This window comes from Sipha flava, unplaced genomic scaffold, assembly GCF_003268045.1.
Source record: "Sipha flava isolate LNK unplaced genomic scaffold, YSA_version1 280_pilon_pilon, whole genome shotgun sequence".
Taxonomy (NCBI): Eukaryota; Metazoa; Arthropoda; class Insecta; order Hemiptera; family Aphididae; genus Sipha; species Sipha flava.
Window position 1 is genome coordinate 236,928 of NW_020272947.1, and position 17,732 is coordinate 254,659.

Sequence of the window (17,732 nt, forward strand, 5' to 3'; positions counted from 1 at the left end):
GCCGCGGCGGCCGTCGTCACCGGCACACCCACCAACAACACGTCGTCGTCATCGTCGTCCGTCGTCACCGCCGCCGACCTCTGTTCGTCCGACTGTTGGTCGCTAATGGACACGTGCTGCGACGACAACTTAGACCTGTACGGTGGCCAGGTGCCGGCTGCCGTCGAACACCAGGACGTGCTGCTTCCCGCTGCGGCCGTCCACGCGGTGGCCGCCGCCGACTGCTGTCCGTTGCCGTCGTCCTCGTCGCAGGATTACGGCAGCGTGTCCTCAGCAGCCGCGGCCGGGTCCACGTCACCCACCAACCTGTCGTGCGGACAGGCGTCCATGTTCAGCGAGATGCAATCGGCCATGTTCCGCAACCTCATCGCTTCGTTAGAATCATAATCGTTGTCGTTGTCGTCCTCCGACGACCAAGAAGGCGGTCGACAAACTTAACACACCGGAATCTACTTTTTGTTTTCACTTATTGGCTGCCTCTCCTATTTTTTTTTGATTAAACGTATATTTTATTTCACATCCCTTTTTATTGTTTGACGCAATCATTTTATTATGTATGTTATACAGTCAATGAGACTATTTATGAATTCAAAAAAAATAATAATTTTATCTTTTATTTTATTTTTTTTAATGTGCAATAAAACGACCAATTCGCGCAAATCATTTTTTCTTCGTTTTCCTCTTTGTATATCTATTATTATTTTCATTATTATATTATAATACGTATGAAATGTAATTTTTTTTTAATATGTTACAATGTTTGTAAGTTTATATATACTCGTATATATATTGCAAGTAACGTGTACATAAATATATAAATGTATATTTTTTTTTGTGTAACTGTAGATAATCAAACAAGGGCTGTGTTAAATTCATCCAATCGGTCTCTTTTTTTTTTTTTTAACAAACGAAAAGAGTATAAGATTATATGTATAGATATGAATGTATAATTATTTAAACAACATAGACAATATATTATTAATGTAGACAATTTTATAGTAACCGATTGGTAGGCTAATCGTAGTGATAGTACAAAAAAAAAATTAATTCTAACAGTTGTTTTTTTTTTTTTTTTGTTTTTGTTTTTTCGTGTAGAATCAGGAGCACAAGGGAGGGGGAATAATTCATATGCGAGTTCTCATTCGGCCGTGTAGAAATCGTTTTCCTATATAAATATAAATATATATCTAAAAGAGATGTTTAACGATTTTTTTTCAAGTGTTTTTCGCTGCTAGTAGATAATTCTTAGTGCGATTATATTTAAGCTAGGAACAGTCTTCCAGACTTTTTCCAATTTTTTTAACTGTGTGATAATGATATTTACTAGCGATTTTAGCATATTTTATATAAAATGAGACATACGTGTATAAACAAAATTAAAATAATATTGTACTACTTGTGTCGCAAAAAAATTAAAAATACAACACGGTCCGGGTGGCTTATATATTGTATTAGTTAATTTTTTTTCTTTTAAATTACAGAAGCGTACCTTCTACAGACAAGGTAGAGAAAGTGTCTTTCGTCGTACATTTCGTTTTATTTATATTTAATTTATTATATTTTTGTTTTACATTCGCGAATACGTTTTTAAATATAATATGCCCCTCCCAAAATAACTTGTCTGGGCTCCATTACTTAAGTCTTCCTTTATTTATTATTATTTTTTTTTTTTTAAACCATCGTGAGATTATTAACAAAATGATGAATATAATGTTACCCAGGTGATAAGAAATAATTAAAAAGAAAATTGATAAATTTGTAGAAGGATACGTTTATATAATATTAAAATTATATAAATATATTTTATTAATATTAAAATATGAATAAAAAATATTATATTGTATTTTTTTTAGAGCTTTATTATATATATATGTATATAAACAAATATATATATATATATATACTGATTATGTATGAAGAAACATGTTCGCTAATAGAAGTTGTTTTTTTTTCGATTGAACATTTTTTTTTTTTTTTTAAATGTAAAATATTGCGAATGATATATAATACATTTTGTTATTCCTTTAAAAAAAAAAAACCTTGTGTCTCGTATCATTTATTTGTTCACCTTCCAAGTCCTTGTTCTGGTGGTGGTGGGGGGGAGAAACAATCGGCAGAAACGTGTGTACGTGTCATGCAGCACCCCCACGTGCACGCACGTTAACCGATGGGAAAACGGTAACGGAGATTTAATACACGAGGGGGGGGGTAGAACCGCGTATCCGGTTGCGGTGGTGCGTTTAGCGCAGTGCGGAACGTTCTACCGTGAACCGAATTATGTACCGTAAGAGGTGCCAGTGGAAACGGCTCACGCGACGTCCAGTGAAATCGCTCGGCCCCGTTGTCTTGTTCGGAAGACGTTTTCCGATCGCGCGGAAACAGATAGCGGTTACGCGACCTGTCGAAAATACGATAACCGATTGTTAATGTTTGCATTCACTTTTGGGCGGACACCGCGACCGACACGCGCAACACGTTGCGGACAAGCATACACGTGCGCGGCAGGGCTGTGAGACGTTGTTGCGCCTGAAAGGTGTCGGAAACGCGCACGCCGTTTTATGACTTGTGGAAAAAAATGCGGAAACAAGTGTCCGGTACGACGCGATTTTCCTTCGTCTAGTCGCCAACGCACGCTTATCTGCGCTTACGGTTCGAACACTGCAATGTTGATAAAAAAATAAAAAAACCAATATTCGTGAATGCGTATAAGCGTGAAAGAGTAAGTACCGAAAACGGATAAATTTCGCTGTAGAAAAAATCGAAATTTAGGATTTGAAATCGTCGCGGAATACGTTTTACATTGTTCTCGACATCGTAGGACATCGCCGTAAACTGCCGATGTGCTACTACAGTAGCTATCACGGAACAGTAGCACGCAGACGTTTTTAAAGTGCATCCGGTCTTCGGATCCGAACGGAAAATCTGACGGACAACGTTTGAGTTCGTTAATCACTCGCGATTGGTGGCTTAGGCGCGTTTTGTTCGTTTGCGAGACGCGCAACAACGGTCTTGCAACCCGCTCCTGGATTTATAAAAAAAAAAAAAAAAGGATACTATTTAAAAATGTAGGATAGAAGCTATCGTTATCGTAATCGGAATTCAACCGGTAGTTACATGCATTACTTCCTAGCCGTCGAAAAAAAAAGGAAAATAATTTTGTACTATCGTACGAAAATATTACGCATTTTACATAAATAATTTAAGCGTTATTTAGACATCAGCGATTCAGACTATGCTTGATGCACCTCCCCGACAAAATTCCTGGCGGCGCCTATGCCAGCTGACCTGTTCTTTGGTTCCGTGTAGTTCGACCGTCATAGGTGGTTATACGGGTCCAGCACCTGAAATGTCAACCACCGCGTTTTTTTTTTTTTTAATTTTTTTTTTTTTATTGGTTATCCTCGCACATTACACACCGGAATTCATTCAACTAATTAAATAAAGAACCGTTTTGTGTTAGTGCCGTGCACTACGTCTATGTTATTCCAACAGATATTTCAACTGCTGGCGGAGAAGTTTGCGAAAAATGAAATGTACCAGAAATGGAAGGCAAACGTTCACTGGGCCCACGGCTTAAAAGAAATCGTTTGAATTTTTTCTCGGGCTTGTTAGGATGCAACCAAATTTCACAAACGGTTGTAAAAGTTAGCAAACTGTTATGTAATACATATTAAATCGTACTAATCATGTATATTTTTTCAATAGGTTAACTGTTAATAATAAATAAAATAAAATTATTATTTTTTTTATAAAATGAAAATTAATTAAATTGATTAAATTATTAAATGAAATTCTTAGTAGGAAAATGGAATGAAGTTTGTATGCATGGGCGCGTAAGGTATGAAAATGCATGTATTTGAATAATGTTTATAGATATAAAGTGAATTAAATGCGCTGCGTCCGAAGTCAAATTCTGGGACTGCCTATATGGACATAGTAGCATCGGAGATCATTCGATCGACGAATGAAGTCATTGGTCCCTCTTACCTTCAATTTTTTCTTCTATTATTCCATAAACTATACAGTTTTCGCGCCTCGATATTTGACCAATCGTGTTCCATCGTCTTGCTTTGATGGTTTTCAGCATCTCTCTGCGTTCAATCACTTTCACTGGGTTTGCTCTCGTTGGTACGGCGCTCTGCTCAACTCATTCGTAGCATCCTCGTCCAACACCGTATTTCAAAGCTTTCGAGGTTTGCTCACCTTTATACCCATGCCATAAAAATGCTTTCACGTTCATGAAAGCTGACTTCGCATGTGCGATTCTGGATCTTATGATAAGATTCTTATCCCCATGATGCATCTGCCGTCTTGGTTGATTGAGCTGCCCAAGTGTTTAAAATTATATTATGGCCGATAAATTCGGTGGTTTATTTTTTTTGATTTAAGTTTGAAAAAAATAATTCAAAACAGTTCCATGCAATGTATTTATAGCGAACGAATAATGACTCTCGTTCTGCAATATTGGTCATTAAATCTTCGAACCCCATGTAACTGTGCCGAAACCGCGAAGGGGATGTCGATTTAGATTGCCTGTAGGGTGGATACGGATATTGCGGCTCCGTTTACGGAGTCGGAGAAAGTAGTCACGACTTTTCTGAATTCGTTGAAAGGGACACATTAATAATAATAATAATAATTTTTTTATTACGGAAATAAATTTCAATAACAGTTTTTTTTTTCATATAATATGTATATAATATAATTTATATATATCAATAATAAGAATAATAATTATAATATAAGAACAAATAGTTATTAATATCATACATTATAATATTTAAATTTATAAAATAAAAAATTTCATTAAATAAAATCGAGATATTTATTATGCTTCTATAGAACTATAGTATTTATGTAGTATTTATTATTATTTATTAGTTATTGATAGTTTTTATTTATTAGTATTTATTTGTTGGCATAGGTTGACCGCGATCCACTGTCTCTGGAATTTTCAACTCATCGCTAATCAATAGATCCGAATATTTCCCAACGTACTTAAAAGTAGCTGTGCACCGTTTATATTTTATAAATAAAATATACAAATACCTCGTATCATGTGCTTAGTAATCATAGAACCAGAACATTACGCAGTAAGGGGGAAGGGGGGGGGGAACAGCCAAATATTGCGACCATGGCGAAACTTCAAAATGTATTTTTAATTTAAAAACATTATAATTATTAGATATTATTTTCTGCTTCGATTATTATAAAGGACGTTGAGTTTTTTGTAAATAAAATATACTGATTGTAGTATATTTTTAAAGTAAAATGTAAATTTTTTATTTTTTCACCCTCCTAGGAATTGCGTCCGGGGTGTAAACACCTCTCGCCCCTCTTATATACGGTTCTATACGTAAAGGCCGTGAGATTCAAGATGCATGCCTAAACCAGCAGCCCATCGATTTTTGAATTTCAAACATAGTCGTAGCTGGCAGCACTACTATACATTACAGTGGTGCCGCCTAGGGGTTGGGCAAAGGGTCTATGGTCTTTTTTGACCTATTAGAGATTATTTACAACCTACTTTAGTGATAATCTGGTAATTTGTTACACAATAATGGCTGCATCCGAATTGCTTGCGAAAAAAAAACCAATGACAACCAATTTGCGTTTGCGGTTTATCAGTGATAAGTTCGAGTTTTGTGCTTGTGGAACGTCCATACCGGTTAATTTCAGGGTCATACTTTTGTAGCTATTTGTATACAATATAATGAAATCATTAGGCACGGTCGTATATACGTATGTACTTGGACAACGTGGTACGCCCATTAATCAGGGCCGTATTTAAGATTTCTCTGCCCAGAGGTAACAACATTTTGCCGTCCCTCTTTCCTGAAGTGTAAAACCGAAAATAAGTGACTCCAATAATTCATTAAAAAGCCGCTCGCAATTCATTTTCCACATTTCAGTACACTATTACAATATATTTATAATTAATATCAAATCCAAAATAATAACTGAGTTATAATTACATAAATAAAGTTATAGAAAATTGTCTTTTATATGACTGATTGTGGTACCCTTAAATAATTTAGTACCTTTCGTCTGAACGTTCCAATTCCATACAAATCAAGATTAAACCAATACCTATATCTCAATAAAATACCATGTCAAATAAAATATTCTTGAATAGATATAAATTATTTTGTAGTATTACATTTATTTTCTATATAATTTTATTTATTCAAAAATAATTTTTCATTGAGAATGCAAAAAAATCGATTTGGTTTTTATTTAGAATCACCGTAAAAATATTGCCGTCTCGAATCACCTCTTAAATACGGCCCTGTCATTAATAAAATGGTAGAAGCTTGGTAATAAAATAGCTGTTCGTACTTTAATATAGTTGCAAGGTGAACGAGGAAAACCAATTAATTATCGAAAAATATAAGATTTCTATACTCAATCGCGTATTGACTACGAAAGAAATTGCGCAAAAATGCACTACGGAGAAAATGTTGAATGGAAAATATAAAAATTTCTTTGCTATTGACGGTTTGAAATTTAATTCTTAGGAGTTTTCGAATAACATTCGAAATTTTCAAAGATGGGTATGTACAAAACGTATGTGTAAATGTTTTTTTAAATAAAATTAAAGCAATGACATTTTATTTAGATTTTTAAATCACGATCACGAGGAGGACGAAGAAAACATTATAAATTGACAACTACCTATCCAGCAATAAATAAAAACGCAAAGCTCTTGATGATCCATGTAGAAAGCCGTGTAAGATGCTACATATTAAATTACGCAAAGATATAAGTAAATTAAATATTACCGACACAATTTATTTAAAAAAAAATTATTCACAGTGCGTGGTCAAGTATAATTTCAAAATTGCCGAATAATTTGAACGAAATTATTATTTTTATTATTTAAAATATTAATGTTAATTTATAATTTTTTATACATAAATTATTGTTTTTAACCAGAAGCATTTCGATAACATGAAATGTAAAGTACCTAGGTAAATTGATTATATACAAAAAATAATAATTTATTATTGCTATATATTGTTATAAACCTATATGAATTCGTACAAGCCAGAAAAAATTGCGCACGCAATTCGACCTAATATTTCACACGCAATACGGATGCATTGATATTAATTATTTATGTAATATTTTGACCCGTTAAAACAGTATTAAATGTATTCGTACTTAATGAATACATCATATGTTTGGTGTTCTATCAAGAAATAACCATTTTCGAATATATATGTATCTTTATTTACATTTTTACTGCATTTTTTATGACAATTTACAATTTTAATTTTTTATTTTATTAATAATTTTTATTTTAATTAATTTTACACGGACACCCAACAAACGAAATTGTACACACATATAATGTATACGGGGTTCGGGTATAAGAATAAGTATAAACATGATTCACAGAAGCATGTAAATGAGCGATTTTACACACACGGATGCGACAAACCACACACACACGAATTTATATATATTTATAGCAAATTATATGCTTTCTATATCTGCTGTTGCGCGTACACGTTCACAATACGTATTTAATGTATTCGTTGCGGCTGTGCAGTAGAGGCGGCCAAAGTTTTCTGAATAGCTAAGGTTTTTAATTTATTCAAACGTTCGCCGTGATGTCGGCACGGTGGCACGCGCACGCTTGATTCGTATAATTCGTATAGCTTTTTAAAATATTCCGATCGTCGACATTGCACCGATAACGTTAACATAATTTTAAACGTCAATATTTTAATGCGACGACAATTTAAGAACTGAGACAATCTATGTAAACGCCTTGGTAATTATTAAAACGAAATCGACATGACAATTCATGACGACGGGACAAATACCTAAAAACACGCACATATACATATGCAGTGCCGCGGAACAGTTTTCCGGGGCTCAGCGCGATTGCACTATTATTCTCAGGGCGCGAGTTCCTATTTAACGGATCCGAAGAAGGCCAACAAGTTCCTAAAAAAATGCCGTAACTTCCCATCAACCCTTTCAAATTGTTCTCGGAACGATATCCCGTAATGTTGTACAAGCACATGCGTTTACAAAAGAAAAAAAAAAATTACATCCTCTCTGAAAACAAATACCATACGAACGATTGTCAAAATAACGTTGATCACTCGAAACGGTACCAAAGGATTTTAGTTTCTCTTCCCGTAACCGATGGTTCATCGCAACATCGGTTGTCATATAACCTTCTCATAAATCGCCCACGTTTATCTGTATCAATAACTGTACCATGATAATGGTCGGTTTGTAGTCAATCATGCGAGTTACCCATGTATTACGATTTCTGCAGTATTTTCGACGGTTAATAATAACGGCACTTTTGTGGCTTCTCGGCCGGGAACAATAAACAATACGTCGTCGGCGATGGTTTCGAGCGCGCATGCTCGTCGCCGAATCCACCTCCGCAAAACATATTCACGTTGCGAACATTGTGCCGCTGTATGTACATTATTTTGAAAATAAAAGTTACAAAATGTTTTTAAGACATTGGATTTAATCTCTTTTCCGTTATCCTTACATCCAACAGCAGACAAATGTCCAACAATCGATTGGAAAACTTTGCATAAAAATTGCTGTCGCAACGCGGTTATTTTAACACCGAATTTCATATTTTTTCACTATAATCCTGTTCGTAATATAAACGGTGAAAAATATTAATACATTATATAGATACCAACAAAACTTACACATAAATATGAATATTAACCGGTTAAAGTGTTAAAGTTAAGTCCAAAAGTTTATTTTATTTATAACTTTTAAACTACACACATTAGTGATTTACCGGTTCATAAATCCATTAGTTAAATCGATAATGATTGTTAAAATTAATTTTTTTCATATTAATTTGAAAAAATAATCAAAAATGTTAAAAAAAATATTGTAAGAATTATTCACGTTAAAAATAGATGAATGGATAAATTCTCATATTATATAACTATAGTATACCTACTGCATCGTTATGACTAATATTCGTTAAAACGGTCAGTTGCTACTTTATAGCGGAAAAAATAAAATAAAATCATTTTTATGTTAGAAAATTGCTTTTATAAAACATCTAATAAAATTGATGTGTAATTGAGTTAGGTTAGGTAATTATACGATTTTCTTTGTATTAACTTTAAACTTATTCGGTTAAATATGTTGTCTTCTTTAATCACATTGTAACGTTGTTTCCATTTAGCCGACCAACGTTTTATGATTCGCTGATCATTACCATTTACCTGTGCGTATGTTGTTTAACGAGAAAACCACTGTTATGTAATTGTGCCTGCGGCGAAGGAATAGTCGTAGCGTAAGTAGTCTTAAGCGCGAATAAATTTTACAAAAAATAACGATTTAGATTCATACGAACACATTGCGTATTATACTTGCATGCTCTACATGATGTGCAGTCGTATATAATGTCGTCTACCGGCAACTGCACATGTCGAGTAACTGCAGCACACGCCGAGGAAATGATTTGTTATCCGATTTTATAGAGCAGATAATTATTCATTTCGGAGTCGTTTGGCGCACGAGACGCGTAGGTACAATTACAATACGTTATACGTATTATATTTATTTCGACTTGTTTATTTTAACATAGCGTTTATGTTATAATTAAAATTTATACTTGTGCGTGATCAATTCAATGTTTATACTTATTATTAGTTTATTTACGTTACATATATGTTGTCCGTTGAATATATATATAATAAATAAATAAATAAAATATTTCTGCAGTGGTCTACTTATCCGATGACTGATGTTCAATCTCATAACGGTATGCGGTATGATATACCATAAACGTATTACAACTCTAGCAGTATTTTAAGAATAACTATGCGTTTAGCAGTGTAGGTAGGACGAGAACGACATGGGAAATTATTGTTAAACATTCGCGTGAAGTTTAAGGAAATTAAAAGAGAGATGGTTAGAGAGTGAAAAAGGGGAGGAGAAGGAGGTGTGGAGATGGAGAAATTATAACACTAAATTAGATTATTACTTTATAAGCTTCACGTTCTGCGTAATGCGTTGTTATTAAAAACTGTTGCAAGTATTATACTTTTAAAATAGTAGTTTATTCCAAGAGAATAATTTAAAAAAATCTGTGTATTTTTACGAAAACTATTTTCAAAACAGCGCGTTTTAGTTGTAAAAATATTTGGTAAAATAACTGAATAAATATTTATGGCGAGTGTTTTAGCTTATAAACTTTAAAGATTACATTGCCAAGAATTCCAGGTCGTAAATAAAATGTTTTAGTATTTTAAAAATGGTTAATTTACAACGGCTTAATATATATTTAAGTGTACCTATATATACAGTGTCGTGAAATATTATAAATCACTTTCAGGTATATAGACATAATTTTCCACTGCTGCAACGTTATATTAATGAACAGTACAAATGCACATAAAAAAGCGAAGTTTTTTTTTGTTTTCGACTTTGTACTAAATTTCACAATTCAGAAATAATTTGCTATTTCATGTATCTCATGTGTTACGTGTAACTCATTAATTTAAATGACACATTTTTAATGAACGCATAAGATCTTTTTGGTGTTAAGTATTAAAAAAAAGAACATATAACCAATCGACCGTTGGCCGTTCAAGTATACGTCGTATAAGAGTTCAATCCTCTTAATCATTATTTTCGTTAATCTGACACAATAGTATGTTATCGTTATCCAGTTAAGGCAACACTTATTGCAGGTCGATGTCGCTGTGTATCCGTACAGAGAGATATATTTAATTCGCATCAGGTAACCCCCGTATGACAATAAGAGCCGGACCATACATTTCGGGGTACGCCCAAGTGCGTGAAGTGATCGGATTGCAGTAGGCACAAGCAATTGTATTGGTGTCCTGTAGCCTGCAGGAGAAAAAAAATTGATATTAATTCATCGGTAAAAAAAAAAAAAAACATAAATGCTTTGGAAATAATGAAATGCAGTGATTTACCAATGATCTTAACAGAACGCGTAATACGTAATACGTAAGGGATTGATGGGAAAAATAATTTTGTTTTTTTGCGTTCAGACCGCGGTGTCAGGTGACTTATCGCGGCAGGAATTCGGTAGGCCCGTGTAGGTATATCATAGTGTTGAGTACTTAGAAAAGGGCTTTACGGTTTTGCAACTATTTTTTCTCGATTATTGTAGTTTTACTATTTATACAATCTTATAACTAGCGTGACTGCACTGTTCGTTCAACACAGCGTTTATACAGTTTAATCAGACTTCTCGGCGCCCCTAAAATGCTTGCACCCTCATCCCCGCCACGGATAAACATATTCTGCTCATTCGTCCCAAAACCAATGCATTGCAAAACACATCGACATCGACATGTTGTTCCTTCTGATCCGTTTCGCGTTGAAATAATGCGCAAATGAAGATCGAGATTTAACGACGTGTCGCGTTAGGATCCCACGTCGGCGTGGAGTCTGCGCCGGACACTACCTGCAGCGCCCGCGAAATTCTCGGGACATCGGCAGTTTTGCGCGGCCCAAGCCTTTGTCCACAGCAGCAACCCTGAAATGGAGCTCCGGACTTCCGCTGCCACCACCGCCGCTGCTGACGACTGCACAGCTGCGCAAGATCGTCACCGACCTCCCAAAGCATCCGGAGCCGTCGACCAAACATGTCGAGCGAGTAACGGAGTACGATCACGATGAAAATAAAAAAAAAAAAAGCCAAAACGTCCGTAGATCGGTGCATTATAATCAACGAAGCACAACAAATAGGTACCTCTATTCGTTAAATAAAATGTCCTCGAAACAATAAAAGATTAAAAAATGTATTGCAGATGATTCCGGGCGTTTATTTTATCTGGATTATTTGCGAGCTTAATCTCAATTATACGTATCTCGTATCATCGTATTATTAATAATTAATTATTTTATTTGTTTACACGAAGTCTAGTTCATTATCAGTTTCCAGACTCTGGTCTATTACTTATGAGTTTCACCAGTTAAATTATCACAAAATATAACGGTGCGGTTGCTGCAGTTGCAGTTAGTCAATCGACGTGTTTAGAGTACACGCGATATGTCGAATCGGAGTTTTTTTTCGCTCGAAATAATGTGGATCTACAACTAGTGCTATCGAATATGGGTAAAAAAAAACTTCGGTCTTTGGTGAAAATCATTGGTGTTCGTGCCGCGATTATGTTCTACCGTATTTTATTATAATAGTGATCGTTTTGTCCGCGCCGCATGCATCTTGTGGCCATTTTTACGGCGCGCCCGGCGGACGGCTGCGGATAGCTGCAGGTTATGCGATAGGTAAAACGAACGAAAACGTCTCTAATGAAGGATACTATATATTATCATGACTCAAAAGTTTACAGTGCCGCCCTTGCGTGTAAACGTGTTGCGTTGTGGAGAGTGACGGAATGAGCGGATAAATAGCGGTGTGCGAATAACTACGGAAGCTTCCGCGAATGCGGGTGAAATAAAAAATAAAAAAAAAAAGGAACGAACGAATATAATTTTTTTCTATAAAAATACCTAGTCGGTATTTGTGAATTCGCACCTGTGTACGCGTGCAGTGTCCGTTTTTTGCGCGACCGTCGGGAGGTGATTTATCAGAACACACCGTCGTGCCCGTGGAATCATATGATGAGAAAGTAATCACTTGGTCCTGTGTACACCTACCTACTGCCAGCGGAAGGACGATTGTCGATGTTCGATCGTACAGCTATGTTCGATTCGCGTGAAAATTCGACCGGCCGCCCTTGTGATATTTTTAACGTGTCGCAGCTGTGTGCACAGTATGATTGCAGGTGCACATCGTTCAACTACATACATTAACCGTAATGCAATACATGTAATGTTTTCATTTAATTTACCGCACTGACCGTTGTATCGTATACAAATCGTGTACGAGTGTACACACGAAATAAATCGACTGTGTTTAGTATAAAATACGCAGTGGCGCGCACAGGATTACTTTAAAAGGGCAAACATGCATTTTTGGGACCCATCTCACAATTTAAAAATCGATAATGTCTCTTTATGTTTAAATAAAACGTTTTCATTTCCAAAAGTAAGTAATTACTGGATAACTGGTAACTGATCTAGTTCACTAAATCTAATAATAATTTATAGCACAAAAGAATACAGGAATGCTGTGTAACAAATATCAGTGATAGGGAGTACCTACCACCCCTTCAATATTTGACACGGGCAATTACCCGTTTCGGACCTATGTTCGCCGCGTCACTGGATATAAGTATAGTATTATAGAAATGCATTATAATTATACTTTGAATTGAAATTGTAAAAGAAAAATAGATGGTAGAATTAGAACACATATTTACTAAAATTATCATAGTCGATGATAATTATAATACGAATTAACGGTTAAAAAAGGAATCGGAAGCAATGATGGTGGTGATTTAAATGGAGTTCCAAAAGCAGTTTAATTGGGACATTGTGTTGACCGACAACTAAGTCCTGCTAACCGTCAGTGAAAGTCAATAATTGAAAAACCAGCCATTATTGTTTAGAACTATGATATTACTCTTATTACTGATAGTTGAAGCGCAAGTAAAATTAACGTATAAGGTAGTTGTATTTTGTATTAATAGATTAATAAAATGTCGGTTTCTGTAAAATTCATATTATTAACATTTATATTACATTCACCTATCGATAACAAATTATATGCCTGAACGATAACTCGAAGACAGCTACATAGTATATTTATATATAATTACGAGTATAATTTAGTCGGTCACTACCATATTGTTTTTATACATAGTTTTTTGTATCCGATTTCGTACGAATATAAATTATGTATAAAATAAAGGGTGTCCTGAAAGGATTTAATGAATTCAATATCAATCCCTTATCGATTAACATATTTATTTTTTATTTTTTATACAGAAAAATCGAAATTACAGTCGTTAAAGGCCGCAATGGAACGTTAAAAAAACAGAGTTTGAGTGTATCTTTATTATTATTGTGAGAGAAATGTTGTTAAGTTGTCGCGGGTCTTCTGTTGGTGTTTGCATATTATAATAGTATTATAAACGTGATTTGTGAAAAATGTTTTAAAAAATTATCCTTTAGATTCGTTCACCCAATGTTAATAATCCACTGCGTGGTGTGGTGTTGAGAGAAAAATAAAAAAATAATTTAGTCGATGCAAAAAAATTCTGTTCAAATAATGTGCGCGCGCGCACGGGACGATTCTGTTATATTCAGTTTATACACACTCCGAAGCGATTTAAATATAATAATATGCATCCAGTGGCGTAGCCACGAACTTTTTATGGGGGGGGGGGGGTTAGCAAATTTATATATATTTAATCTTATCACTATCATTTTGACTACTCTATATCTATTGATCTTGGTATTTTTAAATCTGGTTGACATTAGTTTTTTTGACTCGGGTAAAAAAAAAATAACTAATTTTTCTAGTCTGCTTATTTGTTAGAGAATTTGTCTATAATAATAAATAATAATAGTAATAATAACAATTTAGGAATTAGGAACTAATATAGGAACATAAATATTAGATATTAGAATATTTTCTGTCCAATCATTTAGGTATACTAAAAATTAAATTTTAAAAATATTTTACCATAATGGAATGTTTAGACGTCTTAGAATGATGTCAAATTAGAATAAAACAAATATAATGGAATACAAATTTCAAATATATAAACGAATAAACGAGAAGTAAGTAAAACAGTGAGAAACCAACGGGCAACGACCAACTATTAAAAAATAACTATTAATTTTACACAATAAGGTGCTTGTGTTAAATGATCGGCAAGCCACGAATGCAATAGGTATAACCAAAATAAACTTTGAATACAGACAACGATATCGCTATTAACTCAGTTATCGGGACCAGACGACCGATATAGAATCAACCGTTGTAGATAACCTAAACAATATATTCCCAAGAAAAAATTATCAAAGTAGTAGTAAAGTAAATATGATCATAATATTATGACGTGTATATGTGTGTGTGTGTAGCGTGTGTACAATACGTTTATAGTGTTTATACAAATTATTAATATGATTTCCAAATCAAATTTCTAAAATATAAAAATGTTAAAGAAAAAATCGTGTTGCATGTAAAAGTTAACTTACCATCTCAGGTTCATGGGGGGGGGGGTGGATTCTGACCCCTAAAATCCCCCATGGATACACCACTGTATGCATTTAGTTTACGCGTATATACTGTTCAAATGTTCCGATAAAATAGTTCAGTCTTGGTAATCATTTCACATGTAGACGCGTCGCCGACGTTATTAACTATTATGATATAAATACTGTACTATACGCATTACTGTATGTATATATGGTGTAGTGCGGCGTAGTACGTGTGCCATAGCGTATGTTTACGGAAGGGACCTCTCATTATATCGATTTATATTCTCGTGTCTTTTGATAAAAAAATTCACGTTTACATAATATTTACATTATGCGTACGTTATATATTTATTTGTAGGTGCATTACAAATATGTTTGTGTGTGCGCGCGCGTGTGTGTGTGCGTGTGCGATACGCGTTTTATGTATAAAAATTTAAATTATAATATGTTAACTCTACGCATTCGGCGTATATTTATTTGCTTAGGTAATCAGTTAAAATCAAACAATCGAAATAGATATTTAATGCTGTGTATCGTTTATGTTTCTTGAGAAAAATAACCTACATGAACGCCCGCGAATGACATAAAACGATACTCAGAAACGAGCCTTGATTCAGAGCTGTCGCGTGTGTTTGGAATTATTAAAAATGAATCGTATGTGTGGTTAAAATAATAAAAAAAAGCGCAAATTTAAAAAACATTTGTACGAAAACACGTTTTCGTATTTTGAGCTCTCAGATTATATGCGACTAGCAATTAACGATTGAAATATGGAAAATTAGAATTTAACCTAACTCCAGCAAACGCAACGTTTTGACATCGTATTATATACACACGTATCTACTACGTCTGTGCGACAATTTAATATTTGTAGTAAAATCGAAAATTCGGCCCACTAGGGCGCTCAATCGATTCTCGTTCAGTTGAAATCGTATTTCCTCTATTTTCAAATTTTGCAATAGGCAATAGATAAACAAAATAGTAGAAAAAATCATACAAATTTCTCATTATATTATGATTATTTCGGGAATCTAAAAGTTGATGGGCAAAATAGCAAATTATCTATAGTATAAAACGCAAAAATATGAGTCAGTTGTATGTACATTTTGTGTTTTGTACCTATGCGTTAGCTAAAAACATGTTCTCATCTGTATTACGCGTCTACCCGTAATAATACTGTTTGTATACCTAAAGGCGCATATTCATGATACTTATGTTGAAAAATGCAAGTACTCTTATTCCATAAGTTCATATAATTATAATGATGAATAATAACACAAGATGGATATTTAAAAATTACAAACCATAATAATACATTTCAATTATGTAAATAAGTATTAACAATTATATTCGACCAGTAGACGAACACATCTGTTTTAATTGTTTGAGTAAAGAATTGAACCATATTGTTCGCTATCTATTTACGTTTTAATTTATTTGCATTGTACGCATTACACTTATAATGCATAGTGTACGCCTCGAATAGTTTGAATCGTATGTTTTTTTTCATTCTGTTCAAAACGTTGAAAGTATAAAACATTAAAATTATTTATGAAAAAAAAAAAGTAGTTCTAAACAAGAAAAAACCGTATACTTTGTCGTTTTATTTTTTTTTAATAAAAAATTCAACATCTCTGTTTATCATACTTCCATACGAATCCAACTCTCCAACACTCGAGTTGATAACATTGCGTACACTCCAGCGGTAGCGTGTCAAACGAAATGTATTTGCATGTACGCGAAACCTGAAGAGAAATAAAAATCGGTAAAATCTTGTCAACAAGTAGTTGGTGTGTGTGTGTTGCGGTGTGTTTATCAGCATTTGTTTTTCACTTGATTTCGATCGTTATTTGAAAACAGCGTTTTCGCGACAGGAACATCATTTTACGCACCACGACCTCGTTCGCAGTGAGCGTAAAAAGGTACAAAATATAAACCGAACGAAAACCCGACATTACGTTATGGTGTTTGGTAATCCGGCACCCACAGTAATCCGGCATATTTTTACCACATCCCGTTATAATTTTATTTTCAAACGATATGGTTGGAATTAAAAAAAAAAAGAAAAGAAAAAAAGCACTATAAGCACGCCGGTGATAATAATTATATTTACCCGAACGTACCTTTCCGCCGTAATAATTCATCGAAACAAATTCATTACGCGTAAATGCGATTTGATAGATAAACATGTTATTTACTTACCCGTGTGACGTGCGTGTACGCGGATAACGACGGGCCGGTGTACGGTATTGTTGGTAACAGTAGGACGTGAACGCACTTGTTTCGCAGTATAATTGCTTTAAGTAGTTTCAACGAAATCCTAGTTTCGACATTATAACGCCTAAATGCGACGTTCGTCTGATCCGATTACAACGTCTCGTGCACGATGGGCATACGGACACGTATCTGCCCGTGGCGCTCGAGATAATGTGTCGTATTTATTATTCTTGTTCGTCCGCTGTACGACGGTATACATTTAATTCCTCGCAGTGTTTTCACCGCGAGCCGCGTTTTATCTGGTTGTTGTTGTCGGTGTTTTTTTTTTTTTCGTATCCGTTTCGTTATGCGTGTGCACATCATGTTACGTTATTATTATTATTATTGTAATAAATGTACTTCTGATTCGAGTACTGTAA

At 34.3% G+C, this 17,732-nt stretch overlaps 1 protein-coding gene and 1 long non-coding RNA gene across 3 annotated transcripts; one reads left to right on the forward strand and one right to left on the reverse strand.

Moving 5' to 3' along the window:
- Positions 1-559, forward strand: LOC112685516 (the record flags this gene model as incomplete). Its single annotated transcript, XM_025557429.1, is given in 1 exon segment — positions 1-559. A coding segment is annotated over 1 exon segment (387 nt), but the record flags the coding sequence as incomplete, so codon positions are not given.
- A 15,821-nt stretch (positions 560-16,380) lies between these two features.
- LOC112685514 lies at positions 16,381-17,592 on the reverse strand. 2 transcript variants are annotated; one of them, XR_003148810.1, is made up of 3 exons: positions 17,299-17,592; positions 16,691-16,841; positions 16,381-16,607 (listed from the first exon to the last, which is right to left on the reverse strand). It is a non-coding gene; the product is annotated as an uncharacterized LOC112685514 (long non-coding RNA). The 2 variants fall into 2 exon arrangements; XR_003148809.1 differs by having other exon boundaries at positions 16,381-16,841.
- Between the last annotated feature and the right edge of the window lie 140 nt (positions 17,593-17,732).